Source organism: Myotis yumanensis, unplaced genomic scaffold (genome assembly GCF_028538775.1).
Source record: "Myotis yumanensis isolate MYYU_CA2020_CCGP unplaced genomic scaffold, mMyoYum1.0.hap1 SCAF_2, whole genome shotgun sequence".
Classification (NCBI taxonomy): Eukaryota; Metazoa; Chordata; class Mammalia; order Chiroptera; family Vespertilionidae; genus Myotis; species Myotis yumanensis.
Window position 1 is genome coordinate 215,522,104 of NW_027223753.1, and position 21,817 is coordinate 215,543,920.

Genomic DNA, 21,817 nt, shown 5'->3' on the forward strand with positions numbered 1-21,817 from the left:
AAACAACTAAGTCAGCGGTTCTCAACCTGTGGGTCGCGACCCCTTTGGGGGTCGAACCACCCTTTCACAGGGGTCGCCTAAGACCATCGGAAAACACATATATAATTACATATTGTTTTTGTGATGAATCACTATGCTTTCATTATGTTCAATTTGTAACAATGAAGTTGGGGGTCACCACAACATGAGGAACTGTATTAAAGGGTCGCGGCAGTAGGAAGGTTGAGAACCACTGCACTAAGTGGTGTTCTATAGCCTGAGATGTGGAAGGGGCTTTCGAAGGCTGTGGAAGTCATACTGGAAACGCAAGATGCGGGTCTTTAAAGGAGACAGTGGGGAGGGAGCTGGCTGTAAGACAGCCGACGTCCGGGCGGGTGGCCGGGAAAGGCAGCGGGCAGGTGTGCTGCGCGGGACACCGCGGGTCACAGCACTAGCCAGAGGTCGGGACCAGCAGCTTCCCTTCCCCGGGCTCCCTGTCCAAGCGGCGGGGCTGGCCAGGGCGTCCGTGCAGCCTCAGTTCCGAGGCCCCTCCGGGCGCAGTGCCCTGCTCTGGGCAGGTCGCGGCCAGTGCCTCTGGGCTGCGGGCAACGGCCAAGGGCCCTGCCTTCCGGCGCAGGGGCGGCGGCGACCTCACCGGCGCTGCCCTTGGAGCCGGCGCTGCACGAGCGGAAACGCGGCGGGCGCAGCCGGGTCACGGTGGGGCCAGGCCTGGGCGGCCGCCATTCGCACTGCACGGAGACCGGCCGGCGTCTGGCAGACCGGTGACGCGGTAGCCCCGCCCCCGAGAGCCTCGCTCCGCCCCCGGTCCGCACGTACTACGCGCCGATTGGTCGCTGCGGTGCGCACGGAGCCGCGCCCCGCCCCTCGGCGCTCTCACCTCGCGCCCGCCCTCCGCTCGCGGCCCCGGGGCTGAAGGGGAGCGGAGCCCGTCGGCCCGGCCGCGGCGCAGGCCCCCTCGGCGCGCCCCCAGGGTCGGCGTGGGCGGTGGGGACTCGGGTGAGTGCGGGCGGCGGGTCTCCGCGCGCGGGGAGGCGCCCAGGCCGCCGGGCCGGGCCTGCGGAGGGCGGCGGTGCCCGGCGGAGCGGGCCTGCGGGGCGGGGGCCTCCGCCGCCCCCTCCGGCCCAGCCGCGTCCCCTCGGGCCCTGACCCGCGCTCGGCCCGGGCGGGTCGCAGCTCCGCGTGGCCGCGCCGTCGGATGGCTGCACCGGTGGGGGGGCTCTGGGGAGGTTTGCGCGGCGAGCCCGCCAGCTTCCCCGGGCGGGAGGACAGGGCACGGCCCGCGCGGGGCGGCTCGGGGCTCCGTGGCCCCTCCGGCCCCTCCGAGCCGGTGCCGGGCCCGGGTCTGTGCCGGGAGCGCAGTCAGCGCCGGGGGGGCTTCTCCGACGTCGGTGCGGCGCCCGGCAGGGCAAGGTCGGCCTTCCCCGGAGAGGGGCCCGCGCGGCGGGGGTCCCCGGTGCGGAGCCGCGGAGATGCCGGGAGTGAGTGCGCGTGTGCGGGAGGCGCGGGTTTACGGCCAACACCTGGCTGCCGAGTGGATGAGTCTGAAAGGTAACGCCTGGCGGGTGTGAGCCGGGCCTGCGTGTGCGTGTGAGAGTGTGTGTGAGTGTGTGTGCGCGTGTGTGTGCGTGCGTGTGTGTGTGTGAGTGTGCGTGTGAGAGTGTGTGTGTGTGCGTGTGTGTGTGTGTGTGAGAGAGTGTGTGTGCGTGTGAGAGTGTGTGTGAGTGTGTGTGCGTGCGTGTGAGTGTGTGTGCGTGCGTGTGCGTGTGTGAGTGTGTGTGTGTGTGTGAGTGTGTGTGTGAGAGTGTGTGTGTGTGTGTGAGCGTGTGCGTGTGCGTGTGAGAGTGTGTGTGTGTGTGTGAGTGTGTGTGTGAGAGTGTGTGTGAGTGTGTGTGCGTGCGTGTGCGTGTGTGAGTGTGTGTGTGTGTGAGTGTGTGTGTGAGAGTGTGTGTGTGTGTGAGCGTGTGCGTGTGCGTGTGAGAGTGTGTGTGTGTGTGTGCGCGCGCGCACGGGGGGTGGGGGGGGCTCCCATGGAATGGATGTCACAGCGTCTACGCTTCTCCAAGGCGTGAATGTCCTCTCTCAGCCTCGCCTACCTGTGCTCAATCCCTCTTTTTTTTTTCTTTAATTATGATTTTTTTTTTAAAAAAAGTTAAGTCTTTTTTGTCGAGTCAGTCCCTCTTCTTAACAACCACCTCCCAGGCCCTTACTCCCCGGCCGGCGCTTCTTTCCCAGCATCGCAGCCGCTGCGTGTCTCCCCTTCTTTCAACCCGCGCAGCTTTAGACGTCGAACAAACGTTAAACGTTCTTACCCGCAATGGAGTTGCAAGACTTCCTTCTTTTTAAACATTTTTAAATTCTTCAGTCAGTTTACACTCCACGTTGTTTGCATTATTTCAGGTGTGCAGCCTAGTGGCGCTCGGGTCTTAACGTGAAAAGCAGACTTGACTTTGAGCGTCGGTGCGGCTGGAAAAGCAGGTGTCAGGGCGCAGGCGGAGGTGTCTTCCTCTTCCGGAGCCGCGCCCTCCCCACCAGCCTCTGCCCTCGGATTCGGATTCCGCAGCCTGGACTGGCTGGCCTTCCCCGAGCTCCCTTCTGGGGCCACGCTGCAGCATTTCTTACCAGCTTGTCCTTATTTTGCTCCTTTAATTGGTTACAGCCGTATATTCTGGTTGTCAATTTCGTTTAACACCACAGAAGAATATCAAGTAAAAAATCCATACAGCGTAAAAGTATATAAAGTATAAAGGCAGAATTCCTTATTTCTTCACTTTGCATCCATTACAACCTGAATTCCACTCCCTAGGAGGGGATCAGACCATAATACTGTTGGGCACCTGGCTTAATATAAAGACACATTTTTGAACCAGTTCTGTGAACCTACCTCATTGTTAAAATGCCGTTTTTCGGAGGCATTCTAATATATTTATCAGTCCCTTATTGATGGGCATTTTGGGTTGTTTCTGGGTATTAGCCATTAAACGCCTTGCTGCGTAAAAATCCTTTTGGCATTGTAGGATAAGTTTCAAGTAGCTAATTTAAACAGATCAGTATAAATTAATGTTCTTTTCCATCTTTTTAAAACAGATTTTTTAATGTAAAGGCAGGAGCTAATTCTGTTTGATATGAATGCATTTCTTAGAAGCTGTGTGTCCTTTTATATTTAGAAGTTGGATCAAGAAAATTTTGAGGACCAGGTTAAATAATGGGGAACTTATTAACTTTGTTGCCACTTAGTGGCTTGACTTTCAGGTTATATTCACTCTTGACTGGCTTGGCAAGAATAAATAGAGAAGGCCTTTAGGGAGAGAAAATGTGAATTGACATATTTTGTTTAATAACGTCTGGTGGTAATCCCCTTGAATGTCGGACAGTAAGAGGACTTCTTGTTCTCTTTAAAAAATTTTTTTATGGATTGCTTTTAGAGAGGAAAGGAGGGAGAGACAGAGATGTCAGTTTGTTGTTCCACTTATTTATTTATTTAATATATTTGTATTGATTTCAGAGAGAAATGGAGAAGAAGAGAGAGAGAGAAACATCAGTGATGAGAATCACCAATCGGCTGCCTCCTGCACGCCCCCCACTGGGGATCAAGCCCACAACCTGGGCCTGTGCCCTTGACTGGAATCGAACCCGGGACCCTTCAGTCTGCAGGCCGATGCTCTATCCACTGAGCCAAACTGGCCAGGGCAGATTTGTTTTATTTTAGAGAGAGAAGAAGAGAGGGGGAGAGAGATGGAAACATTGATGTGAGAGAGAACATCTATATATTTGGCAGTCGTCGTCCCCCCACCCCCCACACACACACACTCCGCCCATTGGGAATTGAGCCCACAACCAGGAATTGAACTGGCGACTCCTTGGTTCATGGGACAACACTCAACCAACTGAGCCAGTTGGCTGGGCTTAATTATTGTGAAATGTAAAACAGATATGTGTATTTATTTTATTTTTTTTTATTTTTTTAATATATTTCACCGATTTTCCACAGAGAGGAAGGGAGAGAGATAGAGAGCTAGAAACATCGATGAGAGAGAAACATCGATCAGCTGCCTCCTGCACATCCCCCACTGGGGATGTGCCCGCAACCAAGGCACATGCCCTTGACCGGAATCGAACCTGGGACCCTTCAGTCTGCAGGCCGACGCTCCATCCACTGAGCCAAACCGGCTTCGGCTGTATATTTACTTTAAAGAATATTATTGCAATGATCATCACTCTATCTACCACCAGATTAAGGAACAAAACATTTACATCTTTCTTCCAGAAGTAGCCTCTATCCTGATTATTTTGGTGAATCTTTCTCTTTCTCTTGCTTTTTTTTTTTTTAATTTTATTGATTTCAGATAGGAAGAAAGAGGGAGAGAGAGATAGAAACATCCATGATGAGAGAGAATCATGGATCGGCTGCCTCCTGCAGGTCCCCCACTGGGGATCGAGCCCACAACCCAGGCATGTGCCCTTGACTGGAATCGAACCTGGGACCTTTCAGTTCTCGGGCCAATGCTCTATCCACTGAGCCAAACGGGCTAGGGCTCTCTTGCTTTTTAAAATAAGCTTTACATGCCCTGGCTGATGTGGCTCAATTAGTTGAGCGTTGTCCCATGTACCAAAAGGTCGCAGGTTCAATTCCCAGTCAGGGCATACACCAAGGTTTCAGGTTCCATCCCCAGTCAGGGTATGTATGAAGGCAATAAGTTGATGTTTCTCTCTCACATTGATGTGTCTCTCTCTCTCTCTCAATGAAAACATATCCCCAGTGAGGATTAAAAAAAATAAGTTTTATTCAACGCCGGCCGGGGCTTCCCTTTGCACCTTCCTGGGCCTGGTGCTGCCCACTCTCTCACCTGCTCCACCATCCTGCCGTGGTCCCGCTCTCGTCGGGGCCCATCAGGACCGGAAACACCTCCACTGCCGCCCACTGCCAGCGCCACATCGCTGACGCCCACCATGCTCCTCACCTAGGGATCAGGCCTAAGCTGGCAGTCAGACATCCCTCTGGCAGCCCGGGAGCCCTAGGGGGATGTCCACTTGCCAGCGGGGAGCAGGCCTAAACTGCAGTTGGACATCCTTAGCGCTGCTGAGGCGGCAGGAGAGGCTCCCGCCACCGCCGCTGTGCTGGCAGCCATCAGCCTAGCTTGTGTCTGAGCAGAGCTCCCCCTGTGGGAGCGCACTGACTACCAGGAGCAGCTCCTGCATTGAGTGTCTGCCCCCTGGTGGTCAGTGTGTGTCATAGTGACCAGTGATTCCCAGTCTTTCTGCTGTTAGGGTTAATTTTGCATATTACCCTTTTATTATATAGAATAGAGGCCTGCAGCATGGGTGGGGGCCAACTGGTTTGCCCTGAAGGGTGTCCTGGATCAGGGTGGGGGTCCTGCTGGGGTGCCGGGCCACCATGGGTGAGGGGCTGAGGGCCGTTTTCAGGCTGGCCATGCACCCCCGGCGACCCAAGCTCCCAGCCTCTCCTTTTTTTCTTTTTCTTTTTTTTTTTTTTCAGGGCCTCCTTGAGCTCTGGGATTTATTTATTTTCTATAATTGAAATTTCGTAGCCTTGAGCGGAGCCCAGGGCCAGCCAGGGCAGGCGGGAAGCTTGGCTTCCTCCATCGCCGGGGGCAACCCAAGCCTCCTGCTCGCTTCAGCTCCGTGGCCGCCACCATCTTAGTTGGGTTAATTTGCATATTCACTCCTGATTGGCTGGTGGGCGTGGCTTGTGGGTGTAGAAGAGTGATGGAGTGATGGTTAATTTGTATCTTTCTCTTTTATTAGTGTAGATAAGAAACAGCCACCAGACAGCTGATCGATCTCTCTCATCGATGTTTCTAACTCTCTATCCCTCTCCCTTCTTCTCTGTAAAAAATCAATAAAATATATTTAAAAAAAAAAAAAAAAAAAAAAAAAAAAAAGAAACAGCCACCAGAAATGTATGGGATTTCCAGTTCTACATTCTTGCTAACATTTAGTGTCATCTTTTACATTGTAGCCACTCTAGTGAAGGTGTGGTATTCCATTCATTTGTATTTCCCTGATGACCAATGATGTTAAATACCTTTTTATATGCTTTGGTAATTGACTTTTTAAGTCTTTGCCCATTTCAAGTCTTTTTTTCTATTTAAGTTATATTTTATTTTTCAATTACAATTGACATAATATATTAGTTTCAGGTTACACCACAGTGATTAGATATTATGGCACTTACTACATGATCATTCTGATAAATCTCGCATCCATCTGGCACCACACATAGTTATTACAGAACTAGAGGCCCAGTGCATGAAATTTGTGCACTCGGGGGGTGGGGGACAAGTCCCTCAGCCCGACCTGCGCCCTCTCGTAGTCCAGGAGCCTTCGGGGGCAGTCAGGCATCCTTAGAGCTGCCGTGGAGGCGGAAGAGGCTTTTGCCACTGCTGCTGCGCTCACCAGCCGTCAGCCTGGCTTCTGGCTGAGCGGTGCTCCCCCTGTGGGAGTGCACTGACCACCAGGGGCAGCTCCTGCATTGAGCGTCTGCCCCCTGGTGGTCAGTGCGCGTCATAGCGACCAGTCGTTCTGCCGTCGGGCCGAAACCGGCTCTCTGACATCCCCTGAGGGGTCCTGGATTGCAAGAGGGTGCAGGCCAAGCCGAGGGACCCCACCGGTGCATGATCAGAGCCGGGGAGGGATGCGGGAGGTTGGCCAGTTGGGGAGGGACCACGGGAGGGCTCCAGGGCATGTCTGGTCTCTCTCCCTCAGTACCAATCGGCTGGACCCCAGCAGCAAGCTAACCTACCAGTCAGAGCATCTGCCTACTGGTGGTCAGTGCACATCATAGCGACTGGATGGCCAGTCGACTGTCTGCCCCCTGGTCAGTGCACGTCATAGTGAGTGGTTGAGCTGCCTTAGCGTTCATTAGCATATTATGCTTTGATTGGTTGAACAGACGACCGGACACTTAGCATATTAGGCTTTTATTATATAGAATTAGTGACGCTATTCCCTGTGCTGTACTTTACACCCCCAGGACTATTCTGTAACAACCAATTTCTACTTCTTAATCCCTTCACCTTTTTCTTTTTTCCCACCTAGCCTCCCAACACCCGGCCCATCTGGCAACCGTCAAATGTTCTCTGTATCTGTGAGCCTGTTTCTGTTCTGATTGTTTTTGAGATTCAGTTGTTGATAGGTAGTATTTATTGCCATTTTATTGTTCATATTTTTTACCTTTTTCTTCTTCTTAAGGAAGACCCTTTAACATTTCATGTAATACTGGTTTGGTGGTGATGAACCCTTTTAGGTTTTTCTTTTCTGGGAAGCTCCTTTTCTGCCCTTCAATTCTAAATGGGAGCTTTGCTGGGTAGAGTGATCTTGGTTGTAGGCCCTTGCTCTTTTATCACTTGGAATGGGAGGCGTCACAGCATTTGCAGACATGTTGTCAGACCACATGCTCAGTCAGCAAGTGGTGAGCCCCGCCTGGCACAGTGCCAGCAGGCACCTGTGTGCATCTCGGTAGCTACTCGTTGAAGTACTGAAGTTTCTTCCTGACTGTGGTGGATTTGTGGTAAATGTGTTTTAAAGCTTTAAAAGAGGACATTGTGTAGGACATGTCACTTCTTAATGCATTTCCTCTGTGGTTTTGTCTTTTTATTTGTAGGGCACAGTGTTAATGACCAACCCGGGCCTGCGGGGCCGCCATGGCGGGCTTCCTGGATAACGTCCGCTGGCCGGAGTGGGAGTGCATCGACTGGAGCGAGCGGAGGAACGCCGTGGCCTCTGTGGTCGCAGGCCTATTGGTGAGTGAAAGCCCATCGGTCACATTTACGCCTCATTTTTCGCCCGAACGTGAATGCTGATCCTTTGAGCTGTGACTACCCACTCAGAGCTATTTGTTTCACTGCTGTTTGTGTAAACAGTGATCACAGTTCTGGATGCTGTTACTGAGCAAAGTGTGGTAAGTCCTGGGTTCATTTGACCTGTAAGTTTGCTAAACGTAAAGTCACCTCTTCCGTTTCGTTGACAATACAGTTATTGTAGGCAGTGGCATTTTAAGTTGCCATGTGAGTCCTTTAAGGCCCTCAGAGGCTCAGCATAGGATGCAGCCAGTGTTACTGCTGTGAGGCGTGGAGTTCGGGCTGTGTGGGCCCAGTGACGGCCTCAGCTCCCGGAGCTGAAGCGGGAGGGCCCCAGGCAGCCCCAGGCAGCCCCAGGCCCTTCCCAGCTGCAGCGCTGGAGAGAGCAAGGGAGCGAGAGAGATCTGCTTACTTCTGTTTATTCCCAACACTTCTAACTTTTTAATGCTGAGAATGTCAAGCATATAAACAAAAATAGAGACTGGTATAAAGAGCCCCTCTCCCATCTTACTCCATTTACTTACCATCCAGCTTCAAAAAAAAAATCAAATCATGACCAATTTTTCTTTAGCATTCCACCAACCACTCCGGACCCCAACTCCATTTTTAAAAACAAATTTCAGTTTCTATTACATTTTAAAAAATTCATCTCTTTCAGTATATAGTTCTCTGCCTGAAGTCCAATAGGAAAAAAGTCACAACAGGAACTAAAGATAATTGGGAAGCAGCCTGCATGCAGAATTCTTTCAGGTGTTTCTTTCTTGCTTTTTATGGTCATCTCGTCTGCACTTAGTTTGTCTATGAAATTCATTGACAACTTGTCTAATTTAAGTCCATTCAGCCTAGTTTACATAGAAGCGTTGCTTTTGACAAACTTCAGTCAGTTAAACAGGATTTAATCAGATTGTTAACTAGTACTGTGATAGGTTACATCATTTTGGAGACATGACAGCTGACAGCTCATTGGTGGAAGCAGAAGGCATGGGCATGTTGAGCGAGGACGGTTCAGCGGGTGAAACATGGTCATCAGGAAGCGGGTTGGTTGGAGGTTAGTTAGAGCGTTGGTGGCGCGTGATGACAGCGGGTGAAAGGGTTGGACAGTTCATCCCGAATGACAACTTTTCACCTTGCACCGATTTCATCAGTTAGGCTCACTCACAGGAATAAGTTAACAGGGTTCTTGCTTATTTTCCAACGTCCAAAACTTGAAGCAGAGAGACTTCCCATGCCATTGTCATGGTGGGTAGAGAAGCGGGGGGCAAGGGGCAGGCACGAGTGCTCCCCAGTGACCGGGCTCTGTCTCCAGTTCTCCGCAGGCTGGTGGGTGATGATCGACGCGGCCGTGGTGTACGCGAAGCCCGAGCAGCTGAACCCCGCCTTCCACACCTGCGGGGTGTTCTCCACACTGGCCTTCTTCATGTAAGGCAGGGCCGTCTTCCTGAAAAGATGTTTTCCTAAGGTTCATGTCCGCTATCTGAAATGACTCTTTAGTTTAATTGATGGATTCTTTTTTTGAGAATTTATATAAGAGTTTAGATAAGTCAAACTGGTGACATAAGCTGGGGAGCAAGATCTCAAATGCTCCCTGATGGATTCTTCTTTAACTGCTAAACAAATAACTACATTCCCATGTTAAAATGAAAAATGAGTGCTGAGTTATATATCATTTTAGCGTCTGTAAAGATTGTCATGTGATTTTTCTCCTTATATTTGTTAAACTGATGATTCTGTCAGTACCAAGGTTATTTTTTATATTTTAATACCTCTGAATGTCAGGGTGCTGTTTTTGGTTGTTAATCCTCACCCGAGGATATTTTTTCCGTTGATTTTTTTTTTAGAGAGAGTGGAAGGGAGAGAGGGGGAGAGAGAGAAACATTGATTAATTGCCTCCCACACACGCCCCAGGCAGGGATAGGGAATGAACCTGCAACCTAGGTAAATGCCCTTGACCAGGAATTGAACCCTCGACCCTTTGGTGTGTGGGCCAGTGCTCTACCACTGAGTCACACCAGCCAGAGCTTAGGGTGCTTTTATAGTCAGTGGTGTCTCATAATTACAGTTGATAACAGTTTTTCTTGGCAGTTTAAAAAGTAATGGTGAATTTTAAAAATGAAGGCATCGCAGAATTAATGAAATATGTTACATTTCTAGATTTTTAGTGAATCATCCTTAAGTATTGTCATGCACTCAATTTTCACCACGGAGGATTATTTTTTTAAATGTGTTGCTTGACTGTGTTTGCCAGTATTGGGGGTGGGGTGGGGCAGGATTGATTTCAAATGAGAAAGAAATGACTTTTCTTTTTTATTAAATCATTTTCACTTTATCCGTTATCTCACTTCATAAAAGAATTTGAAAGCTTTTCATGGGTGTCTTTTAATAATTAAAAATGTTAAACATGAAGGTTACAGAATTGCCTTATACTGTGGGAGTGTTTTGAAGTTTAATTGTAGAAGAATGCTCCCGTTCGTTCAGATGCGGAGAAGAGGCCACTGCTGCAGCAGCACGGGCTCTAACAGGAGCGGAGTAACGCGGCCTGTGTCCTGTCCACAGACCACATGCTTTCTCAGGGTTAGAAACGGGCAGGGAACGTCACTCAACACCAAGAGAAACCTTGAAACTCTTTTTTAAATATTTTCTCTTTATTTTAATTTTCATTATTTATCCCCCAAACTCCCCTCCCACCCCTCCCCCAACCACCACTTGAAACTCTTTATTATAACAAGAACCTTAAATGGGGTGTTGCACCCTGAGTCATCAGGGTAAATGTAAGCCAGGCAGAGAATCCAAAAAATGGTCATCCTGGGGACCAGTCATGGTCATCTCTTCAAGTTAAGGGAGCTTTGGGGTGTGCCTCGGGAAAATAAGACTAGTAGAATCTTTGTGTACACTAGGGTGTTAGGTGAAAGGTATGTTCAGTTATTCAGATACTGACTTTAGTTAGGACTGTTTTCCTCCTAATGATATGTAAGCATCGGTGAGTGTTTAAGCACCGAGAAACCTTCTTGGGGGATTTTGTCTCGTTTCAGGATAAACGCGGTGTCCAATGCCCAGGTGAGAGGCGACAGCTACGAGAGCGGCTGTTTGGGAAGGACAGGTAAAGACGAGGGGCCATCCCAGCAGACAGAGCAAAGCTTCTAGTGTTGGGGGGGGGGGGGAGGGCGGGGGGGCCGGCAGCGGCTTGTGGAGCTTGTGGAGGTTACCGTCCTAAGTCCTTAGGAAAGGGGAGGCTACCGCCAGAGTGACTGTGTGTCATGTGACTGCGCACAGCCAGTGAGTGGTGGACTCGGATCACTCTTCCTCGGCTGGTGATGCTGCCCCAGACGCCGGCCAGGCAGAGCGTGGCAGTCAGGAGATGAGGCCAGGGCTCGTGTTTTCGACTTCTGTTCTGATTACCCGTAACCACACTCCCTGCAGCAGCATTGCTTCAAGCGTGTGCGGTTGGTGTACCGCTGAAGCATTTTTCTGGAGTTTGAATTCTTTTGAACTGTCACCCAGTGGTCTTTTTCTTTTGCTCAGGTTCTAACGCATCTGCTAGAACCACAGGGTCTGTTTTCAGTGGGATCTCCATGCTTTATGCAGAAGGCGGGGCTAGAAACTCTTATTTCCAACCTCAGGACATGGAGGGGTTTGTGCGGTTATGGCTGGCAATTGGGAGGGGGTGGTTTGGAAGATGCTTAATAATATTAGGGACTACTTACAGACACCTAGTGTGACCCGAGACTGTCCTGAGTGCTACACGCATTACCTCATTTAATCGTCCCGTGTTCCCGTGAGGTAAGTGCTCTTGTCCCCACTTTTAGATGACGGGACTAGGGCACAGGCTGCTTAAATAACTTGTCTGAATTCACAAGCAAGTGAGTGAGGGAGCCCGGATTTGAACTCTCACCGCCTGGCTCTAAGCCCTGCTGTCAGCCGCCACACTGCTGTTTCTAGTTGAGCATTTGGCCTCTTTGTCTGGTGTGGTCATACACTAGAGGCCTGGTGCATGGATTCGTGCACCAGTGGGTCCCTCGGTCTGGCCTCTGGGGATTGGGCCAAAACTGGCTCTCTGACATCCCCTGAGGGGTCCCTGATTGCTAGAGGGTGCAGGCCAGGCCAAGGGACCCCACTGGTGCACGACTGGGGCCAGGAAGGGACCGTGAGAGGGCTCCAGGGCATGTCCGGTTCATCTCGCCCAGTGCTGATGGGCTGGACACCAGCAGCACAAGCCAACCTACTGGTTGGAGTGTCTGCCCCCTGGTGGTCAGTGCACGTCATAGCAACTGGGTGAAGGGCCAGACATTTAGCATATTAGGCTTTTATATAGGATACTAGAGGCCCGGTGCACAAAAATTTGTGCACTCAGGGGGCGGGGGAGGGGGTTCCCCCAGCCCGGCCTGTGCCCTCTCGCAGTCTGGGACCCCGTGGGAGATAACGACCTGCTGGCTTAGGCCTGCTCCCGGGTGGCAGAGGGCAGGCCCAATCCCTAAGTGCAGCCCCTGGTCAGGCTTAGAGCAGGGCCGATTGAGGAGTTGGGGCGCCGCCCCATCATGCACAGAGCAGGGCGGATCGGGAGGTTGTGATGCCACCCTCAGACACGCTCAGGGTAGGGCCGATTGGGGGGTTGGGGCGCTGCCCCCTGTCACGCACAGAGCAGGGTCGATCAGGGGGTTGAGGAGCTCCCCCCTGTCACTCACAGAGTAGGCCCGATAGGGGAGTTGGGGCACCACCCCCTGTCACACACAGAGCAGGGCGGATCAGGGGGTTGGGGCGCTGCACCCTGTCACACTCAGGGCAGGGCCAATGGGGAGGTTATGGCTCTACCCTGTCACACACAGAGCAAGGCCCGTGGAGGGGGGTTGGGGCGCCACCCTCTATCACCCACAGACCAGGGCCGATCAGGGGGTTGGGGCGCTGCCACTGTCACACTCGGGGCAGGGCCGATGGAGAGGTTATGGCTCTACCCTGTCCCACACAGAGCAGGGCCCGTGGGGGGTGGGGGGGGTTGGGGCGCTGCACCCTGTCACACACAGAGCAGGGCCGATCAGGGGGTTGGTGTGCTGCACCCTGTCAAACACAGAGCCGCAGGGCAATCAGGGGGTTGGGGAGCTCCCCCCTGTCACACACAGAGCTGCAGGGCGATCAAGGGATTGGGAAGGTCCCCCCTATCAGGCACAGAGCAGGGCTAATCAGGGGGTTGGGGCGCCTTCCCCTGTCACAAACAGAGCAGGGCGGATAGGGAGGTTGTGGCCCCGCCCCCTGTCATACACAGAGCCGCAGGGCAATCGGGGTTTGGGTGCTGCCCCCTGTCACGCTGATCCCGGTGCTGGGAGGCATATTATCCTTTTACTTTATAGAATAGAGGCCTGGTGCATGGGTAGGGGCTGGCTGGTTTGCCCTGAAGGGTGTCCTGGATCAGGGTGGGGGTCCCCACTGGGGTGCCTGGCCAGTCTGGGTGAGGGGCTGAGGGCTGTTTTCCGGCTGGCGAGTGACTAAAGCTTCCAACTGCTCCTTGTTTTCTTTTCTTTTTGTTTTAATTCTGGGCCAGCTTTAGCTCTGAGGCCTCGCTGCTGAAAACATCGATACAAAGTTTCGGTCCGGCTGGCTTTCAGTGCTGCTGGTTTCTGGGGTTTTGTTTAGCTTCTTATTTGCAACATACTACATAGTTGCTTAGAGTTGCAGCTGAGAGGCCGGCAAGTGAGGCGGGGAACGTTGGAGTCCGCAGCAAACAAGCCTCATGCTCGCTTCAGTGCCTGGCTGCTGGCCGCCATCTTGGCTGACAGTTAATTTGCATATACTCACTGATTAGCCAATGAAAAGGGTAGCAGTCGTACGCTAATTACCATGTTTCTCTTTTATTAGTGTAGATTGTCAGCTTGATTGAGTATAATTTATAGAAAGTAAAACTCACCAGTTTAAAGTACAGTGGGGCCTTGACTTACGAGTTTAATTCGTTCCGTGACGGAGCTCGTAACTCAAATTACTCGTATGTCAAATCATAAAGTGAACGAGTGAGACGCGTGCTGCTGGGCTGATGTTGTGGCGTTCACTGTGACGTTCGCTGCGCCAACTAGCGGTGGGGTATCTGAAGCTGGCTCGTAACCCGAATTTTAGCTCGCAACTCAAAGCAAAAAATCGGCCGAGAGACGGCTCGTATCTCGAAAAACTCGTTAGTCGGGACACTCATAAGTCAAGGCCCCACTGTATACAGTTCCATGAGTTTTGACAAATGTATACAGTTGTGTGACTTTGTTGCCATCATGATGTAGAACAGGGGTCCTCACACTACAGCCCGCGGGCCACATGCAAATACAAATATTGTATTTGTTCCCGTTTTGTTTTTTTACTTTAAAATAAAATATGTGCAGTGTGCATAGGAATTTGTTCATAGTTGTTTTTTTTAAACTATAGTCCAGCCCTGCAACGGTCTGAGGTTGAGGTACAGTGAACTGGCCCCCTGTTTAAAAAGTTTGAGGACCCCTGATGTAGAACTTTGCCATCACTCCTTTGTGGTTAATGCCTCCCCCCACCTCCTGGCCACTCTCACTTATTTGACAGACATTACTGTGGGTCATGTTACTAGTAACTATTTTCTGTGGAAAACGTCATTGCAGCGTACTGAATTCTTTAGCTTAAAGGTAGGACTTGTATTAGCCTTGGGTCTCTCTGGATCCACAGTCCATTGTTCACCCTGAGTCATGGCGTTTTATTCTATGCCCATTGCCTACACGGTGGAAGCGTGCCAGGGGGTTTCTGCGTGTTTCTGTGTTGCATCCGGTGGGAGGGCTTAGGAGTGAGGGCTGAGGGTCTGGCAGGCTTGCTCACGTGTTGCACCACACTGAGTGACGGCAGGATTTTAACATCGGTCCTTACTCACAGCCTCTCATTCCTTCGGGGCGATGGCTAGCTGAAAGACCTTTGCTACTTCTACCAGAGCAATTACTTTGACAATGTATACAACAGGGTAAATCTTCAGTTAGGGTTTAATTAACCAACTCAGTCAAATAATTACAAAGCTTGCCTGGGTTAGTTCATTCAGCTGTTAGCTTCTCTGGCCAGGAGAAACGTAACGTGCCCTTTGAGTTTTTAAAAATCTTCCTTCAGTGAACTGTCAAGCAGGTGCATGTAAGCATGTGACGTGTGTGACCTCAGAGCGTGTGTGAGGTCAGCAGCGTCCCCGGGGTTCGGTTTCCCTGAGACCGAGTGCGGGGGGCGAGCTCACGCGCTGTTCTCCACGCAGGTGCTCGCGTCTGGCTCTTCATCGGCTTCATGTTGATGTTCGGGTCACTCATTGCTTCCATGTGGATTCTCTTTGGTGCCTATGTGACCCAGAGTAAGTAAGTTCCTCCCTTCCCCAGGAGGCCTGCGGAGGGTCCTTTGCTCGGCCGAGTCCACTCCTCCCCCGGGAGTGAGCTTGGTTCCATTGCTCAGTCACTTGCGGCTGGGAGACTGCAGGTGTAGTAGCTGGGGTCGTGGAGTGCAGTGGGTGGCCTGGCCAGGACACGTGCCCCCGGCAAGCCCGTGGCACAGAGTCGGGCAGCGCGAGGGGCAGCGGGGACTGTGCTGCAATAACACTGCTCCCAGACGTGTCCAAGATGTGTCCTTTAGTTCATTCCGAACACTGACGGGCCAGCGCCGTGTGAGCTCACCGGGAGGAAAGTGCATCTGAAAGCAGCTTTGCTGAGCTGTGGTTTCACACCATGTGATTCACCATCCAGCGTACAGTTCCGGGTGTACAGCACAGAGCTGCGCTCCGTCACCAGTTCCGCTGCAGGACTTGTGGCCCCACAAAGCCCCGACCCACCAGCAGTCCCTGCCGCCACCCTCGCCGGCCCGGCAGCACCCCCTGCTCCGGCGCAGCTTTGCCTGCTGGTGCCACGGGTCCTGCGGGCAGCGCGCTGTCCGCTCTCACCTGGACTCGCGGCGGCTGGGCCCGGCCTCCGTGGAGCGCCTGCGTGGCTGCTTGAAGCAGCGCGTGAACCTCCCGGTTTCTGTTACGAAACGGGCGTGTGTAGGAAGGTCCGAGGCCAGTGCGGGCTGTGCGCTCCCTGGTTGTGTCTTGATCGTTCAGGAACTGGCACGTGCTGAGCAGCCTCGGTCACAGCCTCGTCCTCGTGTCTCCGCATCGCTCACTAAGTGCGCTTTCTCTTCTAAACCGAATGCGCTTGCACCTCGAGCGTTCCTTTCGGAGGGGAAGCCACGGCGTGAGGAGGTGGCCATCTGGTGGTCATCTTAGTGGTAGAGCTGGGATGCGATCCCGGGTGCGGCTCAGCCCTGGGCGCTCAGCCCTGCTGCTCCGGTGCCTGCTGATGTCAGAGGCCCATGTGGCCGGGCCTTCCCCGGTGCAGTGTTTCCATCAGCATCGTAGCTCAGGAACCTCAACCATCCGCAGCAGGGAAGCAGTTTCCACTCTCCCTTCTCTTCGTGTGAGGACAGTGGCTGCTCCGGGCAGACGCGGTGGGAGGACGCGGTGGGGAATTACAGTGGCCCTTTCTCCCTGCCGAACTTGCACACAAACTCCAGAATCGAGAAAGGAAAGCAGCGGTCCAGGGGTGGGCAAACTTTTTGACTCGAGGGCCACAATGGGTTCTTAAACTGGACCGGAGGGCCGGAACAAAAGCATGGATGGAGTGTTTGTGTGAACTAATATAAATTCAAAGTAAACATCATTACATAAAAGGGTACGGCCTTTTTTTTTTTTAGTTTTATTCATTTCAAGCGGGCCGAATTCGGCCCGCGGGTCGTAGTTTGCCCACGGCTGGGTCAGACCATTGCGTCACCAGGAATTCCCTCCGCGTCTTCTCTGTGTTTATTTCTGAACCGGCGCTGGAGCAGAACGTCCAGAGTGAGACAGGCCTTGGGTGTGGGCGCGTGAGATGAGCATTTTCTTCTTTCAGTCTCTGATCGCCGTCTTAGGTGAAGGAGTGGTTGCAGGTTGGGGATGCGCCGAGCCTGTCACGTGAGTGGCGCACACAGTCGCGTTGCCTGTGTGACCGTGCGCTGTCCTCTGTGCAGATACTGACGTTTACCCGGGGCTGGCGGTGTTTTTCCAGAACGCACTGATATTCTTAAGGTGAGTGGCCTGCTTTCTCAATCCCGCTGAGAACATTTGTGGAAATGCCCCCTTTCCTGTACGAGCAGCGTGGTCGGTGGGACTCGCACAAACCCGTAGGCTAGGACCACGCGCAGCGCGTCTGTAGAAGGGGAGCCGCCTGCAATGGAAGAGCGTGCGCAGGCCCCGTAACCAGGGCCGCTGTGTGCCAGGGCTGCGGCTGGCGGCTTTGTACCGGCCCCTTTTTGTTCCCATTTAGTTACCTTAAGCATAGAAAGCAGGTGTGCTCGCATTTAATAGACAAGGAAACAAGGCCCAGAGCTGGGGGAGGGACGCCCAGCCGGGGGGTGCAGAGCTGGGGGAGGGACGCCCAGCCAGGGAAGCAGAGCTGGGGGAGGGACGCCCAGCCGGGGGTGCAGAGCTGGGGGAGGGACGCCCAGCCGGGGGTGCAGAGCTGGGGGAGGGACGCCCAGCCGGGGGTGCAGAGCTGGGGGAGGGACGCCCAGCCGGGGGTGCAGAGCTGGGGGAGGGACGCCCAGCCGGGGGTGCAGAGCTGGGGGAGGGACGCCCAGCTGGGGGTGCAGAGCTGACACTGACCCCAGGTTGCTGCTTCCATAGCGTGTTTCTTAAAAAACAAACAAGCAGAAACGTGAGCGGTACCTTCATTTAAAAAAGGACCTAATGCACACTGTGTACGTTGTGCACAGAACCTGGCTGGGAGCTGGGCTCTTCCTCCTGACCTGTTCTGATCTCCTTCCAGCACGCTCATCTACAAGTTCGGGAGAACTGAAGAGCTGTGGACCTGAGATCACTCTGAAACCTCATTTCCTCTGCCATATCCTATTTGTAGATACGTTTTTATTATCTTTTCATGTAGTTTCCACATCGTCAAATAGAATAGGCTGCACATTAAAGTGTTGCTTTACACTCTTATGCTCTGAGTTTTGAGATAGTTTTATGAGTTTTCTGTTTTTATGGCTAGATTGTTAATACGTATATGAGATTATGCAGATAGATGGTGAGCACCAGCCTTTTATTCCTGCTTGGGCTTGGTCTGCGTCCTGAGTCAGGTGTGTCATCACACGATTTAGAGTTCACTGCTTTGCTTCAAAGTCCCCAAGATGTACAAGAAAGTGCAACTCCGTGTAGCCGAGAAAAGTGCCAAGCCATTCAAAGGGTGTTTCAGCAAATTGTTATTTTGTCTTAAAAGTGAAGTTTTTTAAAGGAAATGTTTGTTCTTGTGTATTAAAGAAGTGGATTTTTATATGAATTTTTAAATGCCCGAAGGACTAGTTTGAAAGCCTATTTTGGAAACGACTCCTTGACTCTGATTGAGGAGGGGGGTCCCCGATGCGCTGAGCTCGCTTTCGTGTGGTTCCGTGAAGACGGGAGGGCGGCAGGCGGCTCAGCAGCAGGCGTCCTGCACCGCGAGGGTCGCCAGCGAGCAAGTCTGAGGAGCTGCGCTCAAAAGCATGACCCGCAGGCCAAGCGTGGACTCGTTTCAGGACAAAGTCCTTCCTCCCAAGGGGAATGCTTACGGCCTGGTGAGAAGTTAGGCTTTTGTCTCGGCTCCAGCTCTGGGCATGCCCTTCCTGCAGGTGCCTCTGTCCTGAGACACCATGGCCCCGCCAGACAGCTGTCCGCGAAGCTGGAAGCACCGCCCTGGTGTTCCTGCCGGAGTCCGGGGTCCCAGGCCCTGACCCCTGCGGCGGCCTCCTGGCCCTGCGGGTCTATGTCGCACGTTTGCCACCGGGGAATGTCACAGCCTTCCACACGGACGCTGTGGGTGAGCCGCCTGCAGCCTGCGGGCCTCGGCGCCCCTCTCCCCGGGACCACGTGCGCGGGGAGATGCTGACACGGCTCCCTGTGTCCTGCGGCCGCCTTCCCTGGGACTCACGCTCTCTCACCATGTCAGTGCGTTTGTGCTGCTGCCAACATTGTCAGGCTAATTACTTGTTCCCCCTCTCTTGTCGCCTGTTGCAATAATTGCTCCCCACACATCCTAATGTTATTAAATCTTGGAGAAAACAGCCATACAAATTGGTTTGCTGTTTATTTCTCAGTTATTTGAGGGGACCCCGTCAGAGAAGCAGTTTCTTTATGAAGAAGGGGTGTGGGAAGAGGCTAGTCCCCCCTGCCCCTGCCGGGCCCGTGAGGTGGCCCGGCCCCATGGGGAAGGACTGATCCACGTGGAGCCTGGCCCGGCCAGCACCTGCCTCCTGCGCGCCGAGCTGTGGGGACCTCCCGAGCCTGGGACCATGACCCCGCCCCCTTTCCACACTCTATTTCGTGGGCACCGGCCAGGCACCAGGATCCACTTGACCTGCTGCCCGGGGTGTGCCTCAGACGTAGCTTCCTTCCCCTTAATGACCAACTGGGGCGCACCTCTCCCTTCGGTCTTGCTCTGCTCTCTGCTCACGGAGTTGGTGCTGTCTCGGCGTTTCCCTGGTCTGCGTGCTCACCATTGGTGAGGCAGCCAAGAGACCAGGCAGCCCCGGGAGAGGCATCGCAGGGAAGTCCCGGGCTGTCCACCTACCGTGCGGAGCGGTGGCCCCGATGTTAGATGCGCATGGATGCCCTGGGAGTATGGGTGCCCCCAAAGCGGAGGCCGGCCTCCTGCACTTGTTTGAGGATCTGCACATACAGCGAGTGGCAGGAAGGGAAAGCGCGTGGCGCGGCTGTGGGTGGCCCCCCGGCTGTGCCCCAGCGTGAGCGACCTGGCCAGCTCCTTCCCCAGCAGGAATGAAAGTGAAGGTTTGTAAACGCTAAGCCCTGCGGGGGCAGTCCTTGCTGCTGCCGGGCAACCTGTTGCTGGTGGAGGGCGTGAGTCCGCAGACAGCACAAGGTCCAGGCACTGCGTAAAGTTCGGGCGGGTCCTACGGTCGCAGGGACCACACAGTCCTTGAGGCTGTCGTAGACCGAGTAGGAGCCTCCCCGCACCAAAACGGAAGAGGCCCAGGCTTCCGTCCTCGGCCCTGTCTCCTAACGTCCTTTTCCTGCTCCCCTGACAGCTCACACTCACCAAGAACTTCTCCACCCCGTTCCCCTCTCATTCTGGAGGCGGGAACTTTTACCTGGAGCAGGTCAGCCCAGGCCGGATGGCGGCTCAGGCCCTTCTCCCGGCGGCATTTCCCTGCTGCTCTCGACCTGCAAGCCTCCAGGAGAAGGTGTGCCCTGGCCAAGTTGCTGAACGAGGGTAAACATTTCCCCCGTGAAGTCTTCTGTGGGCGCCTCCTATCAAAGGCCTGCTATGGTATCAGATGGTGTTCTCCATACTTGAGCCTGTACCTCCTGTCTCACAGGCCAGCCCCACACCCACTGGAGATGGTGGTTACTGGGTTCGGAGGGTGGAGGGGCTGCAGGGGCAGCACATCGGGTGTTGGGGACCCCGTGTGGTGAGTGCCCTCCCCTGTGAGGCAGTAGCCATGGGAGCCTGGCCCTGGGGAGGGAGGGGGGGGGCGCCTGGACCCACCGCTGGGCATGGGCTCGGGCTCTGTCACCAGGTTAAACCGCTGCCTTGGACTCGGAAGGGCCTTTCTGGGTGACCCGCTGCCCCGGGACAAAGCTCGAGTGCATCCGGGCGCCGTCCAGCCTGGTCAGCATCCGGCCCCGGCCCGCCGCCTGCCCTGCCCCTGCCCTGCCCCTGCCGCCTGCCCTGCCCCAGCCCCTGCCCCTGCCGCCTGCCCTGCCCCAGCCCCTGCCCCTGCCACCTGCCGCCTGCCGCCTGCCCTGCCCCTGCCCTGCCCCAGCCCCTGCCCCTGCCCCTGCCGCCTGCCCCTGCCGCCTGCCCTGCCCCTGCCCCTGCCCTGCCCCTGCAGCCTGCCCTGCCCCTGCCGCCTGCCCCTGCCCTGCCCCAGCCCCTGCCGCCTGCCGCCTGCCGCCTGCCCTGCCCCTGCCCCTGCCCCTGCCCTGCCCTGCCCCTCGGAGCTGTACCCGCTTTTACATGGGGGGCGCATGTGAGCTTACTTCAAACGTCACTCCTAGCTTCCTGGCAGAACTGATCTGCCTCCTTTCTGCTGGGCTCGAACTAGGTATTTATTGTTAATCCTCACCCAACCATATTTTTTCCATTTTTTTTTTTTGAGAGAGAGGAAGGGAGGGAGAGACAGAGAGAGAGAAAAACATTGATGTGAAGGAGACGCATCGATTGGTTGCCTCCCACACTGCAACCTAGGTACATGCCCTTGACTGGAGTCGAACCCAAGACCCTTCAGTCCATGGGCCGAAGCTCTATCCACTGAGAAAACTGGCCAGGCAGGGGCTTGAGCTTTTTATATATATATATATTTTTTTATTGATCTTAGAGAGGTTGGGAGAGGGAGGTAGAAACATCAATGATGAGAAAGAATCATTGATCGCTGTCTCCTGCACGCCCCCCACTGGGGATTGAGCCCACAACCCGGGCATGTGCCCTTGACCGGAATCGAACCTGGGACCCTTCAGTCCGCAGGCTGACGCTTTATCCACTGAGCAAACTGGCCAGGGCAGGGGTTTGAAGCCTTAACCGGCTGCTGCTGCTGCCTACAGGGCCTCCCCGCAGGCTGCACCCGCCCAGCAGGGGGAGCTCTTCTACCTCGAATGATCCCAGGCAGCCCTTCCTTCCGGCTGCTGACTCTTCACCCAACAGGTGAAGTAGGTGCTCAGAGGGCCCGAGTGCAGCTGGCGGGTGGGTGTCCTTTCACCTCCTGTCGCCGAGGGCAGCACACACTGTGCTCGGTCAGAAAGCCGGCCCAGGACCCCACTCCTCACCAGCAGGACAGACCCCCCCAGAGAGGGAGGGGGGGCTCCATCAGTTCCTGCTAGAAGCTTCATATTCCTAAGTCGCTGTCTTCTTCCCATTGTCAAGGTCAGGCGGCCAGGAGGGCCTTTCTAAAGCAGACTTTACCGCACCTGTGTCGCTGCGTGTGTGTGTGTGTGTGTGTGTGTGTGTGTGCGCGAGTGTGTGCGAAGCTACACATCCACCTCC

General features: G+C 54.0%; 1 protein-coding gene across 3 annotated transcripts; it reads left to right on the forward strand.

Moving 5' to 3' along the window:
- Positions 1–882: 882 nt before the first annotated feature.
- TMEM50B (transmembrane protein 50B) lies at positions 883–18,891 on the forward strand. Of its 3 annotated transcripts, none has more exons than XR_011470352.1 (7): positions 883–996; positions 7,622–7,760; positions 9,124–9,236; positions 10,847–10,914; positions 15,040–15,136; positions 16,815–16,872; positions 17,612–17,650. XR_011470352.1 is itself a non-coding variant. In XM_070407272.1 (7 exons), the coding sequence occupies exons 2-7, from the start codon at positions 7,662–7,664 to the stop codon at positions 17,655–17,657; spliced, it is 477 nt and encodes a 158-aa protein (XP_070263373.1). In that variant the 5' UTR covers positions 883–996; positions 7,622–7,661; the 3' UTR covers positions 17,658–18,891. The 3 variants fall into 3 exon arrangements, 2 of the variants coding, with proteins under 2 accessions (XP_070263373.1, XP_070263374.1); XM_070407272.1 differs by having other exon boundaries at positions 15,040–15,132; positions 17,612–18,891; XM_070407273.1 differs by lacking the exon at positions 15,040–15,136 and having other exon boundaries at positions 17,612–18,891.
- The last annotated feature ends 2,926 nt before the right edge of the window (positions 18,892–21,817 follow it).

Coding starts and splice junctions, on each gene's coding strand:
- TMEM50B (XM_070407272.1), top strand. CDS start 7,662: ATGGCGGGCTTCCTGGATAACGTCCGCTGGCCGGAGTGGGAGTGCATC. Junction 10,915..15,039: donor CGGCTGTTTGGGAAGGACAG/GTAAAGACGAGG, acceptor TTCTCCACGCAG/GTGCTCGCGTCTGGCTCTTC. Junction 16,873..17,611: donor AACGCACTGATATTCTTAAG/GTGAGTGGCCTG, acceptor ATCTCCTTCCAG/CACGCTCATCTACAAGTTCG.